This window comes from Medicago sativa, chromosome 8 (genome assembly GCF_051527215.1).
Source record: "Medicago sativa cultivar Bolivia chromosome 8, Bolivia_mono, whole genome shotgun sequence".
Lineage (NCBI taxonomy): Eukaryota > Viridiplantae > Streptophyta > Magnoliopsida > Fabales > Fabaceae > Medicago > Medicago sativa.
The window spans coordinates 65,561,399-65,585,251 of NC_140756.1; the positions used below are offsets into that span (position 1 = coordinate 65,561,399).

The following is a 23,853-nucleotide window of genomic DNA, read 5'->3' on the forward strand; positions in this document are numbered from 1 at the left end:
TTTCAAAATATTAAATTTTCATACTTCCTCCGTTCCTTTTTAAGTGTCTCTTTTGGAGAAATTTTTTGTTCCTATTTAACTGTCACTTTCAAAGTTCAATGCAACATTAAATGTTGTTTTACGGATATTATCCTTGGTTATTTATTGCGGAGAGAGAAATATATGCAATGAGATGTTAAATTAATAAGGTCATTATAGTAAAAGTATAACTTATTGCATCAAAAGTAGTAACAATTATTGATTGTCTTGGTTTATGTAAAATGTCAAAAAGTGACAATTAAAAAGGAACGGAGGTAGTAATTTTTTAAAATAGACAATTAAAGATATTAAAGATAAAAAATATGTATGCAGAGTCAATTAGATCATCTAATAAGAACAGATGGAATATTTATTTATTAGTCACAAACGAGAAAAACGCCAAGTACTTCCATAAGCTAAAATACTTTCTTACTCAAAATCATATGGCATCCATTTTGCCATTCTCAAATGCACTTGGAAATGCACCGTTTCATCACAAATATCATGCACAAGTCAATTTATGCAAACATTCAGCATGTAGACAACAAAGAGTGGAAACAAAGATAATTACTTGCATAAACTCAGATCAAAAGGGAGAGCCACATTCACATAGGCAGAGCCAAAATGGAAAAAGAAGACGTCAAGAGATTAATGTAAGTGTTTTTATCTTACTATTTATTTGCTGAAAGAATTTATATACTATTATTATAGTAATAATAATAATAATAATAATAATAATAATAATAATAATAATAATAATAATAATAATAATAATAATAATAATAATAATAATAATAACAATAATAATGGTGATAATTAGTGGCGAGCCAGAAATACAATTTTAATTAAGAGAGATGAAATATAATCTGCCAATAGCGTGCTAAATAAAATTACGAGGTAAATGCCCTTTTCGCGATCTCTTTCAAATCATTAAATTTTTTGGAAGAAATACTTGTTTAAAATTATGAATATTCTCAGTAACAAAATTGAAGCCTCAATGTTTCCACTGGTACACATGTTTTATAGAGGTATACTTGTTCTAAGGGCATAAGAATAAAAAATTGCCAATGCTATACAACTTAGCAGTTTCTATAAAATAAAACTTATATGACAAAGTTAGCTTTCAAGTTCAATGCCCCATACTACAAATTCTTGATCAAATTATCACCCAAGTCAGAAAATATAGACACGTATATATTTAAACAAGGCTAAATTGCATATTTGGTCTCTTAACTATTTAGGTAGTATCACTTTGGTCCTTTAATTAAAATTTGATTTATTTTGGTCCCTTAACTTCTCTCCGTTACATATTTTAGTCCTTTCCATTAGTTTTAATTCAAAAACATTAGATTTTCTTCTGGAATTTTTTCTGGAATTTAATTGGTTGAGACCTAAAAACAGGTTTCGTTTTTCTTTTGTTTTTCAGCATGCTCTAAACTTATTCTCTATTTATTTAAAACTTGTTACATTTACAGGACGTTGTTCCAGGATCATGGGAATCAATGGAAGGGCTAGTTCATTGCCATGCAAATTCTGTTCCTTTGTCACCTATCAACTTCTTGGAGAGAGCAGCAAAGGTTTGTAGAGACAGAACATCACTTGTATATGGTTCTTTGAAGCATAATAATTGGGGTCAAACTCATCAACGTTGTCTCAAACTTGCTTCTTCTCTTACCCAGTTAGGGATTTCCCGTGGAGATGTGGTGAGCTGTGTTACTTTGCTACATGCATGTCTCTATTTTAATTTTACTTTGACAATGTTTCGGATTTGTGGCGTTTTTGAATTGACTTCTTTGAGTTTATCTACTATATAAGCACTTGTGAACTGTTTGAGAGAGCTTATAGAAATAATTTATGACGTGTTTGCATGTTTTCAACTTGTTACCATAAGCTCTCGCCATAATAGCTTATTATTAACACCTTATGGCACTTACATAAAAATAGTTTGACTTTATTTTATCTTTTATTATAAAAATAGTTTATACACAAACACTTTATGATAAACGTTTAAACTATAAGTGTTCATCACATAATTAACATTTAATCCAAACAGGACATTGGTGCATGTTTTAAAGTTTTGGTAATGTAAACTTATTAAATGGTCCGACCATGGGGTCCGGATTGCTTGCAGTATTAGGTTCACAGTTTGACGCAATAGGGGATCTTGGCCGTTGATTTGAGATCGGACAATTCAGATTATAATATAAATTAGTAAAAGTAATTAAAAACAATCTCAGCCATCAATTTGAGATCCGACGGTCAAGATCTGTTACAACATCCTGCTATAACAGCAGGAAATCCAAATCGTAGTACATGTATTGTAATTAGGATTATAGGATGTTTCTATAAAATGTGCTGCACTTTTAACCCTATCGAAGAGAGGTAAATTTGTTGTCACAACATACAGTTTCTATGTATTGTAATTTACCTATTGTGCAGAGAAAAAAAAAATGTTCCATAACAGAAAAACAAATGTATGAAACAGAAAATATTGCTTATGAACTTTAGGTGAAGGGATAGCTTCTTGGGACTGCTACTATTACATTCTAAGGTTGCAAGTGATTCAGTTTCTTAGATTACTGAATTTAGTTTAGTTTTCTCCTGCACTTACAGCATAGATGTTTCATTGATGCTATTGCATGCTGTTTGCAAACAGGTTGCCACACTAGCACCTAATGTCCCTGCAATGTATGAGCTGCATTTCGCAGTACCTATGGCTGGAGCCATTCTTTGTACCCTTAATTCGCGTTTAGATGCAGCTATGGTTTCAGTCCAGCTTGAGCATTCACAAGCAAAGATCCTTTTTGCAGACTATCAACTACTTGAGATTGCTCAAGGAGCATTAGACTTGCTTCGCGAAAGAGGAACAAAATTGCCAATTATAGTCTTAGTAAATGATTCCGATTTCTCATCTCCGATCCGCATTATGTCAACGAGCTACGAGTATGAGAAGCTAATGGAAGTTGGTCATAATGGTTTCAATATTGTAAAACCGCAAAGTGAATGGGATCCTATAAGTATAAATTACACCTCAGGAACCACATCTAGACCTAAAGGAGTTGTCTACAGCCATAGAGGTGCTTATCTAAACTCTTTAGCAACAGTTTTACTCTTTCAAATGGACATCTTTCCTGTTTATCTTTGGAATGTTCCGTTGTTCCATTGCAACGGTTGGTGTCTCCCTTGGGGAGTGGCAGCACAATTTGGAACAAATATTTGTCTAAGGAAAGTGTCTCCACAGAACATATTTGACAATATAATTCAGCATAAGGTGACACACATGGGAGGAGCTCCTACAGTGCTTAACATGATTCTGAATTCTGCCTCGACTCATAGAAAGCCACTCAATCAGAAGGTTTTAGTGATGACAGGTGGTTCACCTCCACCGCCGCAGATTCTTTCCAAGATGGAAGACATCGGTTTTAGTGTTTCACACCTCTACGGCTTGACAGAAACGTACGGTCCAGGGAGTTTTTGTGCGTGGAGACCTGAATGGGACACATTGCCTCCTGAAGATAGATCGAAGATGAAAGCTAGGCAAGGTGTTCCACATGTGGCATTGGAGGAAATTGATGTTAAAGATTCTGCTACTATGGAAAGTGTTCCAGCTGATGGAAAAACAGTTGGCGGGATAATGTTTAGAGGGAATACAGTGATGAGTGGATATTTTAGAGATTTGAAAGCAACAGAAGAAGCTTTCAAAGACGGTTGGTTTCATAGTGGGGATCTAGCTGTGAAACACGCTGATGGATACATAGAAGTTAAGGATAGATTGAAGGATATAATAGTATCTGGGGGAGAAAACATTAGCTCGGTCGAGGTAGAAACTGTTTTGTAAAAAAAAACTTTCTCAACAATATAATGAAGTTTTCAAATACTCACATGATGTTCAATACTCACATGATGTTCAATACTCACATGATGTAGAAACTGTTCTTAAATGGACACAACTGTTCTCAACAAAACTGTTGACATAACTGTTCTCAACAATATAAATGGACACAATATAATGAAGGTTCAGGGTTAAGAAATGATATTTTGACAACCACTTTTTGACAACTTTTGAACAACTTTCTCTCTCATACTCACATGATGTTGTTATCCTCTCTCTTCCTTTTTCTCTCTCCATTGTTTTTGACCAATAAGAAGTGAGAAAAACAAGGTTGTCAACAAAGTTGTCATCAAATGGATGTCAAAATATCATTACTCTTCAGGGTTTTATGTTCAAGAAAAATCAAAATTTACTTGATTATTCAGTTCTGCAACTGCATTTGGAAATCACGGCATTTTTTATAGGCACATAAAGAATGCCTAGTGAATCTGGTTGTACAGAGTTGATGTATATTATGCAATTTTGGCTCAAAGGGGTTATCAAAAGTGGTTGTACTCTAAGTTCAAAAATATGTCTTGATTCTTTCTATGCTTTGATACATTTTAATGGTCAAATTTATGCAAGTGTACCAAATCGTTTACCAAGTAATAAAGTGTAACTAGAGTATCGTATCCACATGGATTGTTGTTCCAACTAGGAAATTCACGTTACTTATTTGAGAACAATAACAATAAAATATGAGATAAATGGGGTTTTTGCAATTTATTCTGTTTGAGCAGAGCTAGAGTTACGAAGTTAACATGTTTTTGATTGCAGAATGTTAATTGCGGTTAGGATTCTTCGAATCCCCTGTACTCATTTGTTGGATTTAATTAACATTCAAACATTATTCAGATTTTACGTCTTCTATCTAAGTGATGAGTTCATGGGATTTTATTATTCTACTATCTGTCATGTTGCACCTACTGATCACACAGGTTTGCACGTGTGGGGTCTTACTCTCTCAGAGGTCTGGGTTTATTCCCTTCCAGCTGTCGAGTTGCAACCTTACACCAGAGGTACTACACGTGTTAGTGTTTTGGGTCGTCAATCCTCAGGCCCGGCCCTGAGGGGGTGCAAACAGCTCAACAGAGCTGAGCCTCCCTCAGCCATGGGCCTAAAAAAAAAAATTAATACCCACTAGTACTACTACCCTCCAATTTTTTTTTAATACCCCCAGCCATTTTTTGTCCCCTTGTTTTAGCCTTTTAGGCCTATTAGAATTAGGTCCTCTTGCTTTTGGTGTTAGGTAGGGGTTCCTCATGTATACAGTAGTCATTTTCACTTTTGGGTGTACCGCATATATACAGCACCTTATATTTATCTTTTAAAAAATATAAATAGAACATTGCTCTTTAAAAAAAAAATACGTGTTGATTTTATCACTGACCTCTTTTCATTCCCAGAGCCGAGCCTCCGAATTCTTAGGGACGACCCTGTCAATCCTATAGGGAGATACACTTTCGTGCGTAGATGTACGTGTGGGTTCTTACTCTCTCAAAGGTATTTGAATCAATGACGAACAATAGGTTTCCTAAATTCACCATGTCCAAATGTTCCCTTGTCAACTGAATCTTAGAAGGACATCAACATACTATCCCTCTCGGTAGTTCTACAAATGGGCATCCTTATCTCCTATACCTTACCAAGGATGTAAGAAGAATAAAGTTACTATGCTGATATAAATCCCCGAGTTACTACGTTTCACTAATTACGTGGCCCACTATTAGTTACTTCCTAGGTTTGCACCAATATTAGGTATGTCACCTTCCTAAGTACCATTATATTAGGGTTGGTTCACTTCAAGAGAAGCAAAGTCTTACGCTATAGTAAAATTAAACAGGATTCATAAAATAAATGGATAAAGAACTTAAATCAAAATAATCCAACAAACAAAATAGAGGTTCATCTTAGAACTCTACCCTAATAGGGTTTAGTTACTCATGGTAACCAAAGACAAATTACAAAAGAAATAAAACATACCCTAGAGACATAGAGTGAAAAGAGACTCCTCCCTTGAAACTCATAATGCTTGCCATCCTCTTGAACCGCTTCGTTATGAATGAGAAATAATGAATGAGAGGTTTGGTATTTATAGGCAATTTTCAAATTGGATTTGGGTTGAAAAACTAGTTTTTTTCTCACTAAAAAGTGGAAAAAAGCAGTTCTAACCCGCTCCCGGAATACCCGTGACACATAGGCAAAAAATGCAGGCCTAGGTCGAGAGAGCAATGCTCAGTGCGCATGGCAGATGGCCGGGGCGCATGCCAGCATGCTCGGGTTGCACCAGTGCATTTTTCTGCGCATAATCACATGTTTCTTCGTTTTGTGTGTTTCCTTCCATATAAGATGTCTTGAGATTTAGGAACATAATGCCTCCTCTTGTAATGTCTTCTGAGGCCTCTTGAATCATGGTCTTCCCAAGATATTCACAAGTCTTTAAGTGTTTTGCTTTGCTGATTTGTGTGAATTCATCTTGAATTACATCAAAACACTGTAGAATTGCTATGTTTCGGGAAAAACTAGAATTACATGACTCAAATAGAAAAAAATTACACCGCCAATTCAACGCACCACTGTCCTCACTCCAACCTAAAGTGTTCACATTACCCACTGTCGCCATCTTATTGTTGGCAAGATCAAAAAGACGACTAAATCTACTCTACCCAACTTTGCACCATAAATTATCGTCAAACCATCTTCCAACTCTCACACTACCCCCAACTCTAATACTATTCAAATTATTTCACCAAACTGAATCTCCTCTTCCACAATCACAAAAACAACCTCCTTCCTTTATGTACCTCACGACTGAATCTCTAACCCATAAACTCCCACATTCCTCCTTTAACCTTCAGTACCATTTACCAAGTAATGCCAAATTAAACTCCCTAATCCTCTTTACCCCTAACATGCCATTCTCCTTTTTAAAGCAAACATTATCCCAATTAATTCAAGAGATTTTCCTAATTTCCTCACTTTTCCCCCCAAAAAACAATTTAAAATAGAGTATATAGAGGAAATGATACTTGCAGAAGACTTGAAGAAGTAAAGAAAATAGACCGGTAGATAGGATATGTCAAGCTTTAGAAGAACCAATCGGCAACCCAAATAAAGGTTTCTACTCTTCGTCCAGACCATCTTGTTTTTATTCGATCAAGCAAGGGATGCTAGAAATTCAATTTGCGGGAGTCTCCCCCAATAGGTAACCCCATGTAAAGGAGAGGTAAACAACCCATTTTGCAGTTCAAAATCGAGGCTACCTCTGTCAACTATGAATTAGGAACATTAACACCAACAAATATACTCTTATGGAGATTGACCTTAAGACATAATGTTGCCTAAAAAGGATATATGAAGCTTTTAAAGATCTAATGTTCGCCCACCCTTTGACTCACAATAACAATGTATCATCAACAAATTGTAAGCAATAAATCAAAACATCATTTGTTCGACCAACTTTGTAACCCGAATAAAGATCACCATCCATTAAAGCGTTCATCATAAAATTAAGACCTTCAACACCGATTAAAAACATGAAAGGCAAAAGAGGGTCGCCTTGACGGAGCCCTCTTTCAAATATGAACTCATTAGTCTGGCTCCCATTCAATAGAGCTGAAGCAGTATTGACACATTACATAATCCACTTACGCCACAAAGGGAAATTCATTTTTATCATAACAACTTCAAGATATCTCCAATCGACAGGGTCAAGCCTTCTCAAAATCAACTTTAAATAATAACAATTCTTTTTTTAGACACCTAGCATCGTCAACCAACTCATTTACTATCAGAATCCCATCAAGGATCTGTCTACCATGAACAAAAGCGGACTGAGGTTCTGATATAACACATTCCATAACGATATGCAATTTGTTGGCCAACACCTTATAGAAACTCCCCACAAAAAAAAAATAAAAATATTGGCCTAAAATATGTCAGACGTTGAGGGCATTCTATCTTAGGGACAAGATCTATAAAAGTACTATTGATACCTTTTGTTAACTTTCAATTTATATGGAATTCAGAAATATAGCATATAAATCACCTTTAAGATCCTCCCATAAATCCGAAATTGACACCATCCGGTCCAAAACTTTTATAATTGTCGCAATCCCACACCGCATCTTTTACCTCCTCAAAGGTTTGGTTAAATCATTGCATTGAGCCAAATTAAGAGATTTAAAAGTAAGATTATCAGCTTCAGGCCTATCCACTGAACCTGCTCGAAAATGAGCAGCAAAATGGTTGAAAATTGTGCCTCAGACACCCTTAACACCTTCAACTTGAGACCCATTTACAAATATCAAGGGGGGATCTTTACTATTTTTAGTAAAAAGTAATTTTTATAATAATAAAAAATAGAAAACATAAATAATATTTTATTTAAATTCATTAAGAACTGTAAGATTCACTTTGAACCCTGAACCCAAATTTATGTTAGACACCCTAAATTTTTTTTTTGGTGGTGGCCGGGATTTGAACCCGGTACCTTGCATATATTATGCATTGTCCATACCAACTGAGCCAAGCTCACGAGAATAGACACCCTAAAATTAAGAAAATAAATAAGTGTTTTAAAAATTACATTACCATGAATTATAAACTACGGAAACATATATATTCTTTCTGGTTCTCTAAAATTAAAATAAAACAAAAACAAAGGTGATAAATGAATGTTTTTTTTTTTTTTTTCCTTCCGTTGGTGACGAAATGAATGGCTTTCATGGGTTATGTATATTGTTATATCTTGTATTATACTTATGAAGTTATAATATCATATATGTCAAGAATAAAGGACCAAAACATTATGGCTCAGAAGAAACATATACATGTGGTATTATGGTATAGAGAAAATCAAAATGAATGTGGAGGCACTACTCTTATGCACGTTTGATGACCCCTGTTATTATTAAGAACATCACCCAAATGTATATGGTTACCATTTAAATCATACGGAGCATAAACATTAGCATTGAAAACTTACAACCATTTTTGACAAAACGACCTTGAATTATGAGAACATTAACCAAACTGCTAGTAACACAAACCTCGACCTCCAAAGTATTCCATAAAGTCAAAATACCACCTGAAAGTTTAGTTTAGTTTTTACTTAAGCTAACTCATGCCGTATTCAACTTTCTCTTATTTCTACTTAGAAAGAAATTAAGCCCCATTGTACAAGCAATATTCCGGTAAAACAAAATACAAATAATAGTAATACTACAGTGATACGCTAGTTAGGTTAGATATTTCAAATATATGTGTGGTCAGACATTTATGGTAATTAAAGACAATTTAGTACGAAATTCAGTTTTCCCTGTTTGCTGGTAAACTATATTTATTGTTCACAAATAAGGAAAACACGAAGTACTTCCATATGACACCAATATTTCCCCATAAGGTAAAATACTTCCTCACCGATTCTTACTCAAATTAATCATATGGCATCCATTTTGCCATTCTCAAATGCTCTTGGAAATGCACCGTTTCATCACAAATATCATGCACAAGTCAATTTATCCAAACATTCAGCATGTAGACAACAAAGAGTGGAAACAAAGATAATTACTTGCACAAACTCAGATCAAAAGGGAGAGCCACATTCACATAGGCAGACCCAAAATGGAAAAATAAGACGTCAAGAAATTAATGTAAGTGTTTTTATCTTACTATTTTTTTGCCGAAAGAATTTATATTACTATTATTGTAAAAATAATAATAATAACAATAATAATGGTGATAATAATAATCTGAAAATCAATATTACTAGCAAGTATTATTTTTGTAGTTCATAATTTTCCCCCAAGGAGCCCTACTATATACAAATGACTTCAAAAAAAATATCATATATACAAAATTTACAATGCATTATAAAACAAAAAAGTTGATCATACAATGCTATTAAAGACATCTCAAGTTCATCACATGCGATTTTTTTTTCCTAAAACATAATGAATCAATTTAAATTGATTTATTTAAGTTTATCTAGTGATATAAGTGTTTGCAAGACCGTTTGAAAGAACTCATGAAAACATTGTAAGTTTATGACATGTTCATATTCATATGCTCTCTGAGATATATATCTTATACATAAAAATAGCTTATAGTTTATACAAAAATAAATTAACTTTATTTTATATTTTGTTTCGGAGAAATTGTCTGGTTGAAATGTTTCTTGATAAAATTTCACTTATCGATGAACTTCAGGTTACATGCTAGGGCCCATTCCCCAATAAACTTGATGGTTAACATAAAAAATAGCTTATACATAAGCAATTATCATGATAAACACTTATGCTATAAACAACAAATTAAATAGAATTCAAACAAATTTTTCAGTTCTTCTCATACAATTTAATTTTTTGGTTATTATTTTTTTATTCAATTTATTGGATTTTCAAGACATTTTTTTTTTGGATTCGGTTGTGAAACTATATTTAATTTCTTTATTTTTCTACTATTTATTATCTTGAAAAAGAGCAATTATTTAATTTTTTTGACAAAAGAGTTTAAACCAATGTATAATTATGTTAAAATGCATCTAATAATGTATTGTCACGTCAATTAATGAGTATGAAAACATGTTCGAATTGGAGGTCAACTGGTTTGACCTAAGAGAAAAGGATTGGAAGTCTTGATTTCAAACACAGACGGACGAAAATTTTGAAAAGAAATATTTTGTATTTTCCTAAACATGTCACAAATTTTTTTCTTCTAAAATTTAAAATTTTAAGGATTAGAAAATAATTTTAAAAAAAGTAATATAGATCAGAACTGTATGCAGGAAAATTTTGCAAAGACAAAAAAAAAATCACTTTTTTATAAGAACAAAATAATGAAATTTTATAACTTTTCAAGGACAAAAAAAATTATTTAACTCTATCTTCAAACAAAGAAAGATCAGCACAGAGATGTAATATTTAAAAATGATGTGAATTAACTATCATTTGTGTTAAGAAGAGGGAACATTGAAAGATTAACCAAAAAAAGATACAGCCGTTTTTTTTAAAACGCAAGTTGTTTTCACCTTACAAGGCAAAATATTTTACCCTAACCTTACTCAAAAAAAAAAAAAAAATTGTACCCTAACTAAGTAAATGTACTTCGTCCGGTTATTATTACTTATTGAGTCAAATGTCAGTAAAATTGTAAACGTATTTGTTCTCAATGAGACAAGTGCATGCATTATTTTGCTTATATTAAAGTTCTGAAAAAGAGTACGTAAGGTCTGAGACAAATGCATATGCATTATTTTGTTTATATTAAAGTCCTGAACTAGTACGTATACAGAAAATGAAGAAAAAGCTTAATGGTGTTTGGACGTGGTCAGTTAGGAGCCACCTGGCACCTTTATGTGAAGGCATTAAAAGAAAGATTCAAGACTCAAATTATGCTTAAAACAATACTTATATATTATCCACAAATGAAATCTTTATATCATTAGCTGGGTTTAAACTTATAGTCTTATGAGCTATGAAATCTCTAATATCTACACCCATCTTGATCTTGATTGACATCAAAACAAGAACTTCCCGCTGCCATTTTTCATTTTGGCTCTCAAATTCAAGCCTTCAAGTATTTTTGGTTGTAAACTTATAGTCTTATGAGCTATGAAATCTCTAATATCTACACCCATCTTGATCTTGATTGACATCAAAACAAGAACTTCCCGCTGCCATTTTTCATTTTGGCTCTCAAATTCAAGCCTTCAAGTATTTTTGGTTGTCTATATTTAGAAGGAAAAAAATAGTGTTCAACTTCTCTCACCAAATTTAGAAGTACACATTCAAAAGGCACAAATATCCTTTAAATAAGAAAGTATTTCTTTTATTGAGCATTAATATAAAACTAGTTTTTTTTTGTCAAGATATAAAACAAGTTTAAACCGACTAAATATATTTTTTATTAATTTTTTTAATTAAATCTACTTATATAATTAATGGAAGAAAATAAGCTGTTTTTTTTTTATAAGTAAACCAATATTTCAAGTCTTGAATCACTTATTCAAATTGTCTAATATGAGTCCTCGTGAGTTCAGCTCAGTTGGTTTGGACAATGCATAATATATGCAAAGTTCGCGGTTCAAATCCCGGTCACCACCAAAAAAATTGTCTAACATGAGTCAAAATACTCTTCCCTCCCGTTAAATAATTGTTAAAGCTAGCGATGTATCACATTAAGTGAAATGGTGGTTTATCTAAGTTGATGTCATGTCACATGTAACCATAAATACAAATTTCACATTAATTGAAAATTTAATCTTTTATGCATATTGGACTTTCGTCGGAAACCTTAAACCAATTAACATTGTTGAGGCGTCCAACACACATAAAATTTAAGTTTGTTAACCGCTGTAAAATTTGTGTTTATGATGTTGTGACCTAACATCAACGCACAAGTTACAATAACATGACACACTAACACATCTTTTTTTTTGTTTTTGGTGGTCGGGGTTTGAACCCTGAACCGTGCATATATTATGCATTGTCCCTACTAACTAAGCTAAACTCACTAGGGCACACTAAGACATCTAACTAAACTAACATGGTAAAAATTATTTTGACAAGAGGTGTCAATTTCAGGGAGCAATTCAATATTTGTAAATTTGAAATGCCAAATTGTCATACACTTGGAAATTAAAATTTCAATTCCCATCTCAATTTTTATTTATTTATTTTTTTATAAAAGAAAGTGGTTTAAAACAAATTTTCGAACAATGAACAATTAAAACAAATTTTGTTAAAACTGGTTTCGTTTTTCTTTTATTTTTCAGCATGCCCTAAACTTATTCTCTATTCATTTAAAGCTTGTTACTTTTTTCAGGACGCTGTTCCAGGATCATGGGAATCAATGGAAGGGCTAGTTCATTGCCATGCAAATTCTGTTCCTTTGTCACCTATCAACTTCTTGGAGAGAGCAGCAAAGGTTTGTAGAGACAGAACATCACTTGTTTATGGTTCTTTGAAGTATAATTGGGGTCAAACTCAACAACGTTGTCTCAAACTTGCTTCTTCTCTCTCCCAGTTAGGGATTTCTCGTGGAGATATGGTCAGTTTTCTCTCTATCTATCTATCTATCTATCTATCACTGTTCTCACTTTAGGGTGATAGTAATGTTTTAGGATTTTTTTCCTTCTTATTTATGTTACATTTTTCTTGTTTCTTTTTTCACTATTGTGTTTGGTGGTCCGAATCGATAGGCTCTGATACCATATTAATTTTTTTTATTGTGTCAAATTATTTACAAAATCAGTTTGTAAGTGAGAGGTACGTTTGTTTATAAACTCTAGTCATACTTTATCTTTAATTTATGTGGGACTTAGTTTTTTCAATACTACAGTTAGTGCTCTTAGAAATTTTGTTAAAATCATATCTATACATGGTTCATGCAATTCCTAAAGTTGGAATGATTCTTATTAGAGATAAATCTTGTTATTAGTTCGTTATGTTAAGTTTACTTTGCGAATTTTCTAATTTCATTTGTTAAAATATGAGTTCATTTTAACTTGCTAATAAGAAGATGTGAGACTATTGAAATGAACCATTGTCATGAAGAGAGATAAAATGATAGTTAGGGTCTTAGGGATACTTTCATGAAATAATGAAAAGATTTTCACTGGCATTTCCATTGTTTCCAAAAATATGTGCATAATTGTTCACTTCAAGAGTCTGTTATCTCTTTGTCAGCAAGTAAAATTAACACAAATTTTAGAAAATGAAAATAGAAAATACTATCACAAAGTAAATGTCGCCTACTATCCTTGTTATCTTCATTGTTATCAAAAACCCGACTTAAGTCTCAAAATCCTGGTTTTTACGACTTTGCGTAGCTTCAACGACTCAAATCCATAGCAAAGTCCCAAAAACTGGCAAAATCCTATCAAAATCGCACAAAATCGCACAAAATCGTGAAATCCATTCAAAATCGCAGGATTTTGATGGATTTTGAAGGATTTTGTTCATTTTTTTGATAAGGGTCAATTTTTGACCTGGTTCGTAAATTGACCCGATTTGAATCCATGACCCGTTCTATAAATACCCGAAAGGCCAAAAATTTTCATTCCTTCACTATGTATATGTATTTTGTGGACTTTGAACTTTAGACATTTATGACCATATGCAATTTATAACATATATTTAACATTATTTTTGTTTTGGTAGAATCCTCGATTTTGTTTGCGATTTTACGAGTCCCGACTTTGCTATCCTACATCGATTCTACAAAAGTCCTTGAGTAAAATCCTTCGATTTTGATTGCGATTTTACGAGTCCCGATTTTGCTACTCCCTCTCGACTTGAAGTAAAGTCCCGATTTTGATAACCTTGGTTATCTTCTTCATTTTCATTTAGAATCCTATGTATAAATAGAGACTCATGTAGCCATAATTGATCAAGTTATCATTTAAGGTCATTTGTCTAATTAGGTGGTGGTGATTGATTTTGCTAGGGTGTTAAGTTTTCAGAAATTGGCTATCACCGCTCAGTTTCGAGATGCCACTATTTTTCTTTTGTACTATCTTGCATTGATGTTTCTATAAAATGTGTTGCACTGCACTGTGAACTGTGCTTGTTGGCTTTGATGCTCAGCAAGGTGAATGAACAATCACTGATGCTGTTTCATGTTGATTGTAAACAGGTTGCCACACTAGCACCTAATGTCCCTGCAATGTATGAGCTGCATTTCGCAGTACCAATGGCTGGAGCCATTCTCTGTACTCTTAATTCACGCCTTGATGCAAATATGGTTTCAGTCCTATTGGAGCATTCACAAGCAAAGATTCTATTCGTAGACTATCAACTACTCGAAGTTGCTCGAGGAGCATTGGACCTCCTAGCCAAAAGAGCGAAAAGAAAGCCTATTTTAGTCATGATCATTGACTCTGATTGCACATCTAATATCGACATTACTTCAATTAGTTATGAATATGAAAAACTTATAGCTATTGGACATAATGATTTTGATATTGTGAGGCCACGCAGTGAATTAGATCCTATAAGTATAAATTACACCTCTGGCACTACATCTAGGCCTAAAGGAGTTGTCTTCAGTCACAGAGGTGCTTATCTAAACTCTCTCGCAACGGTTCTACTCTTACAAATGACCCTCTTTCCTGTTTATCTTTGGAATGTTCCATTATTTCATGCTAATGGTTGGTGCTTAGCTTGGGGAGTGGCAGCACAGTTTGGAACCAATATTTGTCTAAGGAAAGTCTCTCCAAAGAACATATTTGACAATATAATTAAGCATAAAGTAACATACATGGGAGGAGCTCCTACCGTTTTGAATATGATTGCGAATTCTACATTGGCCGATAGAAAACTGCTCAATCACAAGGTATCAGTGATAACCGGAGGTTCTCCTCCACCGCCACAAATACTTTCGATGATGGAAGAAAATGGTTTTAATATTACTCACATGTATGGCCTCACAGAAACATGTGGTGCAGGGACTTTTTGTGCTTGGAGACCTGAGTGGGACATGTTACCTCCTAAAGAAAAATCAAAGATAAAAGCTAGGCAAGGTGTACCACATGTAGGGTTGGAGGAACTTGATGTCAAAGATACTTCAACAATGGATAGTGTTCCGGCTGATGGAAAAACGGTTGGTGAGGTAATGTTTAGAGGGAATACAATGATGAGTGGTTATTTTCAAGACCTCAAAGCAACAGAAGAAGCATTCAAAGATGGTTGGTTTCATAGTGGCGATCTTGCTGTGAAACATTCTGATGGTTACATCGAAATCAAAGACCGGTTGAAGGACATAATAGTATCCGGGGGAGAAAACATCAGCTCAATCGAGGTAGAGACGGTTTTGTATAGCCATCCAGCGGTCTTAGAGGCTGCGGTTGTTGCTAGACCTGATGATCTATGGGGCCAAACTCCTTGTGCATATTTGAAATTGAAAGATGGGTTTGATGCAGATGTTCAAGAAATAATAAACTTTTGTAGAGATCATTTGCCGCATTTCATGGCTCCTAAAACAGTCATTTTTCAAGATATGCCGAAAACTTCAACAGGTAAGATACAAAAGTTTGTTTTGAGGGAGAAAGCCAAGGCCTTGGGAAGCATTTCTGGACCCCTGGATTGTAAAAGAAATTTTTTTAAGTGCTGAAGTCAGTATGAAGAATAATCAATTTGAAACTTAATATGCATGAAATTTCACTTTTATTATAATATATAGTTTGGATGATGAGTAGAATTTTCATATGAATCTATATTTATGCCCCCCGAGAACTAACAAATTGGATGTATATCACATTCTTATGAGAATTTATTGGTTGATCGAGTTATGTTGAGAAAAGAACACTGCTCAATAATAAGTCATATTTCAAAAAGGTAGATAATGGAACCTTAATCTATTCGATTCTCAATCTTAGTCCCACTAATCAATGATAGTTCTGCATCATATTTGGGATCTTCAAAATACATGATTATGAATCTTATATTCTTGTTTGAAAGTAGACTTGGTACATGTTTTGTAACAATTATGTTATGTACAATTTAGGAGTAAGTAAGTGAGGCATTTTTAACTCAGGCAAATAAGGGTGAAATGAAACTCCTTGTGCATATTTGAAGTTCAAAGAGTGGTTACTAAAGAAATAACCAACTTTTGCAGGAATGTTTGGCTCATGAAGTGACTCCTAAAACAATCATTGTTCTAGACATGCCAAAAACTTCAACATGTAATTAAGATACAAAAGTTTGTTTTAAAAGAGAAAGCTAAGGCCTTGGACAACATTTCTTGAGCCTAAGATTTTTTTATTTGCAAAGGAATAAGTAGTAGTACCAATAAATCTTTAAATTGTGGGATACAACATAAAAGGGAAGAGAGGAAGAAAGATGGTAGATATAGAAGAGATGAGAGAGAGTTGGGATAAGAGAGATGATATTTATTGAGTAGAAAATAAAAATGATATTTCGTTATTTTAGATAGTTTGTAGGATGGTAGAACATTATATATGCAAGGCCGAATTTTAGATCTCCAATTCCTCATTTGATCACCTTAAATATCAAATTCTAACCATGTGTAGTTGATTGCTCGAGTCAAAGCGAAGAATAAAAAATAAGATATATATTCTCCATAAAATTTTATTTCAACTATAATGAGTATAAGTAAATGATGCTGAAGTTCCACAAGAACCTATATTCATGCCACCCACCTATATGAAGAAACTAAGAATTTGCTTCTACATCACAATTTTATGAGAATTTTCGTTGTTTAAATTGTAGGTAGAGCAGAATAGTTCTCAATATCAAGACGTATTACAAAAGGGTATAAAATGGAACCACAGTATAAGTGATTCCCAATCTTTATCCCACCAGTCAGTGATAATTTTGGATCATAGTAGTGTGTAGTAGGTTTTCCTTCCAAGTCCACAGTGATAACTCCTCCGTTCTTGTACAAATTCAGACTTGGAACTTGTTTTGTGATCATTGCCAGAGCCTTCCTAATGAAAGGGTATTTGAGCATTATGTCCAGTTCAAGAGAAAAGGCCTGCCAGAAATACACAAACAACAACATTAATCTAATGAGTTACCGATACATATATTTAGCACTTTTCTTTTCCTTGTATAGAGACTATTTATGGCCTTCAAAAACACCTAAATTGGATGTTATGTTTTTTTTTTGTTGAATTAAAATCGATCTTTATCCCTTATCTTCTGTCCACAACTGCAGAGATTAATCTCTCGAGTTGAATATAACCACAAGGAACAACAAAACTTTGCTTCAATAGATTTAACACATCAATAAATATCTAATAAAAATAAAATAGTGACTTCAAATGATACCGTTGCGATTCCGATCAAGTACTGCCCATGTCCATCATAATGAATGTTATCAGGCATGCCAGGGAGGTCACAAAACTTTTCTGTGCTTCCTTTTTTTGGGCCATGTATGTAATATTTCTTGCAATTCATCCTGCAACATTAGCCCATAAAATTTAAATCAGTTACATTTTTCTATGTTAATGATAATGCTATAAATTGTAACTAAAACTCTTTAGTAACATAAGCTTTACCTAACAATTGTTTAAATGTTACTAAATTTAATGAGTAACATTTTTTGTGATTTAGTTTCATTTTTCAAATGTTACTAGATCTCAACTTTGTTGTAGTGAAATAAAAAAGTCCAACAACATCTAGAAATATGCAAGTAACAAGGCTTCAGCCTAATTTTCAATAAAGCACACCCCTCAGTTTGATGGAAATTTATTTGAGAATATATATGCTATTTTAATTTTTCAAATCATTTTGACACTTTGATTTTACAATGTTTTTATTTCTTTTTTGAAGTTCATGAAGACAATGATTTATAATTTTAAAGAATTTTATACTTGTATATAGTAAACAAATCAATAAACAACTTACAGGACAGTTTCTTAAAAAAAAAAAGACCACAAAATTTTGATCTGGTGAGACTGCAACTACATTAGGAAAGTAGAGGTCACTCACTAGTAGGGTTGTCTTTTTTGTTGATGGATTATAACTCAAAAACCTACCATTAGGGTTGCCTTCAAATACATAGCAGATAATCCTTATACGATTATTTTAATGAGGCTACGGTGAAATAAATAGTACCATCATGTGCTACATCAACCCCATCTGTTAATTAGAATTTTAAGCCATCAATCTCTGTCACAAGTACTTCAATCTTTTTTTCTCTTGTTACGCTCAGCAGTCCCTGCATCATATCATTAATTAATTAAATGAGTGTATGATAACGTAACTTGTCACAATTTAAGGTGCGTTTGTTTCAGCTTTAAAAATAAAAAAAAAAATAGATTTTGAGTTACAAGAATCTAAACTCAAAACTCAAAATCTATTTTTTTTTTTTTGAGTTACAAGATTTTGAGTTACAAGAATCTAATTTTTTTTTTTTGATAAAGTTTTTTTTTTATTGATTTTTAAAAAAATCTAAAGTCATTTCTGTTTGTTTACTATCATAAAAATCATTTTTTTTTTTTAAGATTTGAAGCTCTTACACTTGAGTTCTTTGTATTTAGAAAGAAAAAAAAAATTAGATTTTGAAAAAGCTACTTGAAATAGCTTTTCATTTTGAGGTTAAAAATGATTTTTTAAAAATCTAAAACAAACACTACAAAAATAAAATAAAATTTTTTTTAGTTAAAAAATATATTTTTTTTCAAAAAAATCCAAAACAAGCGGGCCCTTAATCCAAGGATTTTTAACATTTTAATTTAATTTATGTGGGAAAATGTGGGTTTCTTTATTCTAATTTAACTAATATAATTTTTTATGTGACACAATAACAAAATTTGATTGGTATACTGTGCAAATAATAACTTATACTGTGCATGTCCATTGCACTCTAATATATATATATATATATATATATATATATATATATATATATATTTGTATAACCGAAAAAAACTATTTGTCTTTAGTTACAATATTCACAATAATTTTATAAAATAATTTTTATAAAAGAAAATTTTAAAAATACTTAAAAGTTAATTCAAGACTTTTTTTTTTTAAGGAAGTTCTTTCAAGACTTAAAAAAACATAGTTAATATATCTACAAATACCTATATAACATGTTTTAATTGAATGCATTTGTAAAAATATTCACAATAAATTTAAAAAAAAATACTTAAAAGTTATTTCAAGACTTTGTTTTTTGAATGAAGTCAAGACGTTAAAAAAGATAGTTTTTTGAGCAAACAAAAAAAAGATAGTTAATATATCTACAAATACCTATATAACATGTTTTAATAGGATTCATTCTCAAAAAAAAAAATTGTTTCAATTGGATTCATTTGTAAAAATATTTTATATTCTTTGAAATTGATTTCTTATTTTAATATGTTTGTTTCATTTTAATCTATTCTTAAAAAAAAAATAATTGTTTTTATTAAGAAAAATCGAAACCCTTAATTTTTTTTACCTTAAAAAAAAAAATAGTTGATTTGCATTTGCAGAAAAAACATTCAAATCCAACATTTATTTCAAAACCGTGCGTCTGCAACAATAAGTGCACCATTGGGATCAAAAGCCAAACCAAGTGGTCTTCCCCCTGTGTTAATCCAATCTTCGACCACCGATTCATTCACCGTTATTCTCTTAATCCACCCATCTTCACAACCAGTATAAACCACACCCAAAGCAGCATCATATAGCAAATCTTCAGGGCCAAGAACTTGTCCCTTTGCAACGTTTTCAGATCCTAATCGCATGTTCTTGTTATGTAAAGGAGCGGTTATAGTGGATCGGGTTAGTTTGTCGAGAGGGAAATGAATCGGTTTGAATGTGTCGAGCCGGTAGAGAACCGTTGAGGCTATAATAACTGGGAGAATTATAGCTATGAACGGTGTGAAAAGAGATGTTCTTGTTTGAGTTTTTGTGTTAGTGTTTGACTGAGACATCTTTGAACTGTTAAGGTTTAGTGGAGGTGGTGATTTGTTATGTTTCAATAGAGTTGAAGTGTATATAACTACAACGTTGTTTGATTATTTTTTTGACGTTAATGATAACAATGCAAATGAAAAGAAATGGCATGTGGTACAAGTAATAAAGTAGTGTACTAGTAGGGCATATGATGAATCTGAATTGTGTAAAAAAAAAAAGAAAAAAAGTAATGTACTAGTAAGAATTGTGTATATATGGAATAGTCATAATCTTATTTTGACCAATCAGACCAATACTTATAGTCATTATCCTTTTTTCACAAGTACTTAAGTGTCTTTCTAAAAAATTAACGCTAAATTGGCGATGTGCATGTATTTTTGCACTTTTTTTTTTCCTATTATACCTTCATTTTAATCCACCAATAAATTCATACTTTTTTGACACATATTTTATCTTTTCAATAAATTTAATATGTTATTTTTCCTTCTCTCGTAACAAACAATTGTCATTTATTATATTTTTCTCCAACAAATTCTTATTTTTTTTGCACACTTTTTTTTTTGTGGTGGCCGGGTTTGAACCTCGGACCTTGCATATATTATGCATTGTCCCTATCAACTGAGCTAAGCTCAGGAGGACACATTCTCTCTCTTTTCTAAATATTAGGCACATCTTTTTAATTATTTTAAGTTAATATAAAAATTATTCCAACTTCACATTAATCAAAAGCTATGAAAAAATTAACAGTTGTTCTTTTACTTTGCAAATTTGTTCAATTCTATTCTTCAAATTTGTTCTTTTACTTTGCACTTAAAATTTTTAATAGTTGTTACTCATCTTATTTATAGAATTTTAACTCTTCTTGAAACCATTGTTTGTAACTAAATTTTGTTTAAATTTGAAGATAACAAGAAACAAACTTTATTTAAAAAAAAAAAAAACAAACTTTAGTTTTCCAAATAGATAACATTAATTAGTTTTATTGAAAAAGATAAGAGTAATTGACAAAGAATATAATTTTTTTTTGAACAAGCCAAAATGGAATTAATAACCAAAAGTGATTCGTCTCACACAAGATGTGCAAAAGAGAATCACTTCAAACAGATACAAATGTCAGTTCACCGGTGCCTTAAACACAGGGACCATGTTTTCAAAACAAAAACAAAGAAGATTACATAAAAATACCCATACAAGACATAGGGTGTTGCCACCAGTCATGGTAACTGAAAGCAAACATATGCAACCTAGCTTTAAGCCACTGAAATGAAAGTACTTTCACTCTGTCAGATATAATGCTAATTGAAGTAGCCTTCTGCTTAAAAATGCGGTTGTTCCTCTCCTTCCAAATTGTCCACACACAAGCTAGCCAAATTAACTGTAAAAAAGAATGTGAAATGATGACACTAGGTCATATAGCACTTTTGCTTTGATTTCTATGTACTTTCAGTTAAGTTCAGGTGATTTGCATGAGTTATGAGCCACAGAGAGGTGAAAATTTAAGTGCACAAGTACATAAACCATCGTACTACGATCTGTAGCATCGTACTACGATTTGAAGGCGTTTTGGAAAGCTGAAGTTATTGGAAAAATCGTAGTGTGATGTGTTTTCATCGTACTACGATATCAAGGAGCGTTGATTGATGATCTGGGTTTAATGAGGCATCGTACTACGATCTACCAGCATCGTAGTATGATTTTGGCGTGTTACAATTTTTTCTATAAAAGCCAGAATGTTCTCTTTGCAAAGGGTTCGGAATTTTTACAGAGAAAATTCACAATTGCAAAGGGTTCTGAAGCATTGAGCCAACGGTGGGAAACCATCAAAACTCATAGTCAGTCATCAATTGAATGTAATGAATTCTTCTTTTTCATTTGTTATTTGTGCTTTAGCTATGAGTAGCTAGATCTATTGTGATTAGGTCAAGAGATGATTCTGTACTAGCTCATTTGATGTAACCTGAAACATTTACGTTTATGAATTTCAATCTAGTTTATTCAGCATATTTTGTTCTCCTTGCTTTTATGATCCTGACCAGATATAATTGATCTAAGAGAATTTATGACTACTGACAATAGCGTTTATCTCGGAAATATTTATGTTGTTCTTTCGAACGGACAATCTAGGGATAGAGCGTTGTTAGATCGTGATCATTGAATTAACGAATCGATTAGCCTTTGATGATTATAGGTTCACCTAAGGGATTAGGGAATTATAATTAGATAAGAGGACTTATGATCAAGGGATTGACCTAAGTTAAATTGTTAATTTGTCGTTGACTTTGTGAAATTCGTAAAGTAAAGATTACAGGTTACTTAATGGGTGATGTATAGATGATTCGATTGACCTAGTCATCTCTTTAAACATTTCAAGAACCAATTTTATATTCTTTCGTTTTAAATTACAAATTGCACTTAAAAATCCAACTGCCTAGGGCAACCCCCTTATTTAATCACATCTTAACATAGATGTTCTTGTTTAGTGGAAATCAAAACAGTCCCTGAGGATACGAATTATTTATTACTTCGATATTGATTAGTACACTTGCTAATTTATTATCAAGTTTTTGGCGCCGTTGTCGGGGGCTGTTGATTAATTTCAACGAGGCAACAACGTTAATTGTGAAGATTTTTGTTATTTAATTTTTGTATGTATTTTTTAAAAGAAAATCTATTTATTGTTGTGGTGCAGTGCTACTAAGGTATTCTTTTGCTGTGTATGCGAGGTAGAGTCCGACCTGAGGACTTGCAGTTCAATCCAGAGATCGAAAAGACCGCAAGAGCTAATCGAAAAGCAGTTCGGTTAGCTAGATTAGCTGAGAATATAAGCCAAGGTTCTTCATCAACAGAAATTCAGGCCACTGAATCTGAACCTGAAGTCACAGTCATGGGAGAACCACCACCACAAAGACCTATGATGGGGGATTATGGATTGGATGCCAACCGTGGTCATCTAACTCATGTCTTCCAACCAGCCAATCCGGTAGCTTTTGACATTAAGAGTTCTGTCCAACAAAACCTTAAGGAAAACCAATATGACGGGCGCGATGACAGAAGCCCTCATGAGCACCTTAGCCATTTTCATGAAACCTGTCAGTTTTGTGTACCACCCGCTAATGTCACCGAGAGCCAAAAGAAGCATAGACTATTCCCTTTCACTCTAACCGGTAGAGTCAAGGATTGGTTGCTGTCCATACCTAGTGGAACCATTCAAACTTGGGATGAGCTTGAGCTTAAATTCCTTAAGAGATTTTTTCCTATGTCAAAATACTGGGAGAAGAAACATGAGATCACCAACTTTAAACAAGGGGAGGGTGAGACCTTGTATGATGCTTGGGAGCGTTTTAACCTTTTGCTCAAGAGATGTCCTGCACATGGCTTAGATGAAAAATCTTATCTCCAAGTCTTTACTGAAGGGTTAACCGCTAACCATAGAATGTTTTTAGATGCATCTTCAGGTGGAAGTATGAGAACCAAAACTGATCACGAAGTCCGAGACCTGATAGAGAACATGACCCAAAATGAGCATCGAGCTGATGCTGAGAAAAAGAAGAGGGGAATGTTTGAGGTGAGTGACAACACTGCTATCTTGGC

The 23,853-nt window shown here is 32.9% G+C and overlaps 1 protein-coding gene, 1 non-coding gene and 2 pseudogenes across 3 annotated transcripts; 2 read left to right on the forward strand and 2 right to left on the reverse strand.

Annotated features, from left to right (window-relative positions):
• Positions 1-455: 455 nt before the first annotated feature.
• LOC146900581 (isovalerate--CoA ligase AAE2 pseudogene) lies at positions 456-3,856 on the forward strand (annotated as a pseudogene). The gene is made up of 3 exons (XR_015023228.1): positions 456-671; positions 1,494-1,721; positions 2,675-3,856. The product of XR_015023228.1 is annotated as an isovalerate--CoA ligase AAE2 pseudogene (transcript).
• A 5,452-nt stretch (positions 3,857-9,308) lies between these two features.
• Positions 9,309-16,226, forward strand: LOC146900582 (isovalerate--CoA ligase CCL2-like). Its single transcript, XM_085739149.1, has 3 exons — positions 9,309-9,543; positions 12,716-12,940; positions 14,528-16,226. The coding sequence occupies exons 1-3, from the start codon at positions 9,334-9,336 to the stop codon at positions 16,001-16,003; spliced, it is 1,911 nt and encodes a 636-aa protein (XP_085595275.1). The 5' UTR covers positions 9,309-9,333; the 3' UTR covers positions 16,004-16,226.
• An 884-nt stretch (positions 16,227-17,110) lies between these two features.
• LOC146900583 (protein STRICTOSIDINE SYNTHASE-LIKE 6-like) lies at positions 17,111-20,337 on the reverse strand (annotated as a pseudogene).
• A 3,196-nt stretch (positions 20,338-23,533) lies between these two features.
• Positions 23,534-23,640, reverse strand: LOC146900584 (small nucleolar RNA R71). The gene has a single exon (XR_015024379.1). It is a non-coding gene; the product is annotated as a small nucleolar RNA R71 (small nucleolar RNA).
• Positions 23,641-23,853: the final 213 nt, after the last annotated feature.

Excerpts from the sequence above, each read along its gene's own strand:
- LOC146900582 (XM_085739149.1), top strand. The coding sequence starts at position 9,334 with ATGGCATCCATTTTGCCATTCTCAAATGCTCTTGGAAATGCACCGTTT. Across the intron at positions 9,544-12,715 it reads TAAGACGTCAAGAAATTAAT|GACGCTGTTCCAGGATCATG; the intron begins GTAAGTGTTTTT and ends TACTTTTTTCAG. Across the intron at positions 12,941-14,527 it reads GGATTTCTCGTGGAGATATG|GTTGCCACACTAGCACCTAA; the intron begins GTCAGTTTTCTC and ends GATTGTAAACAG.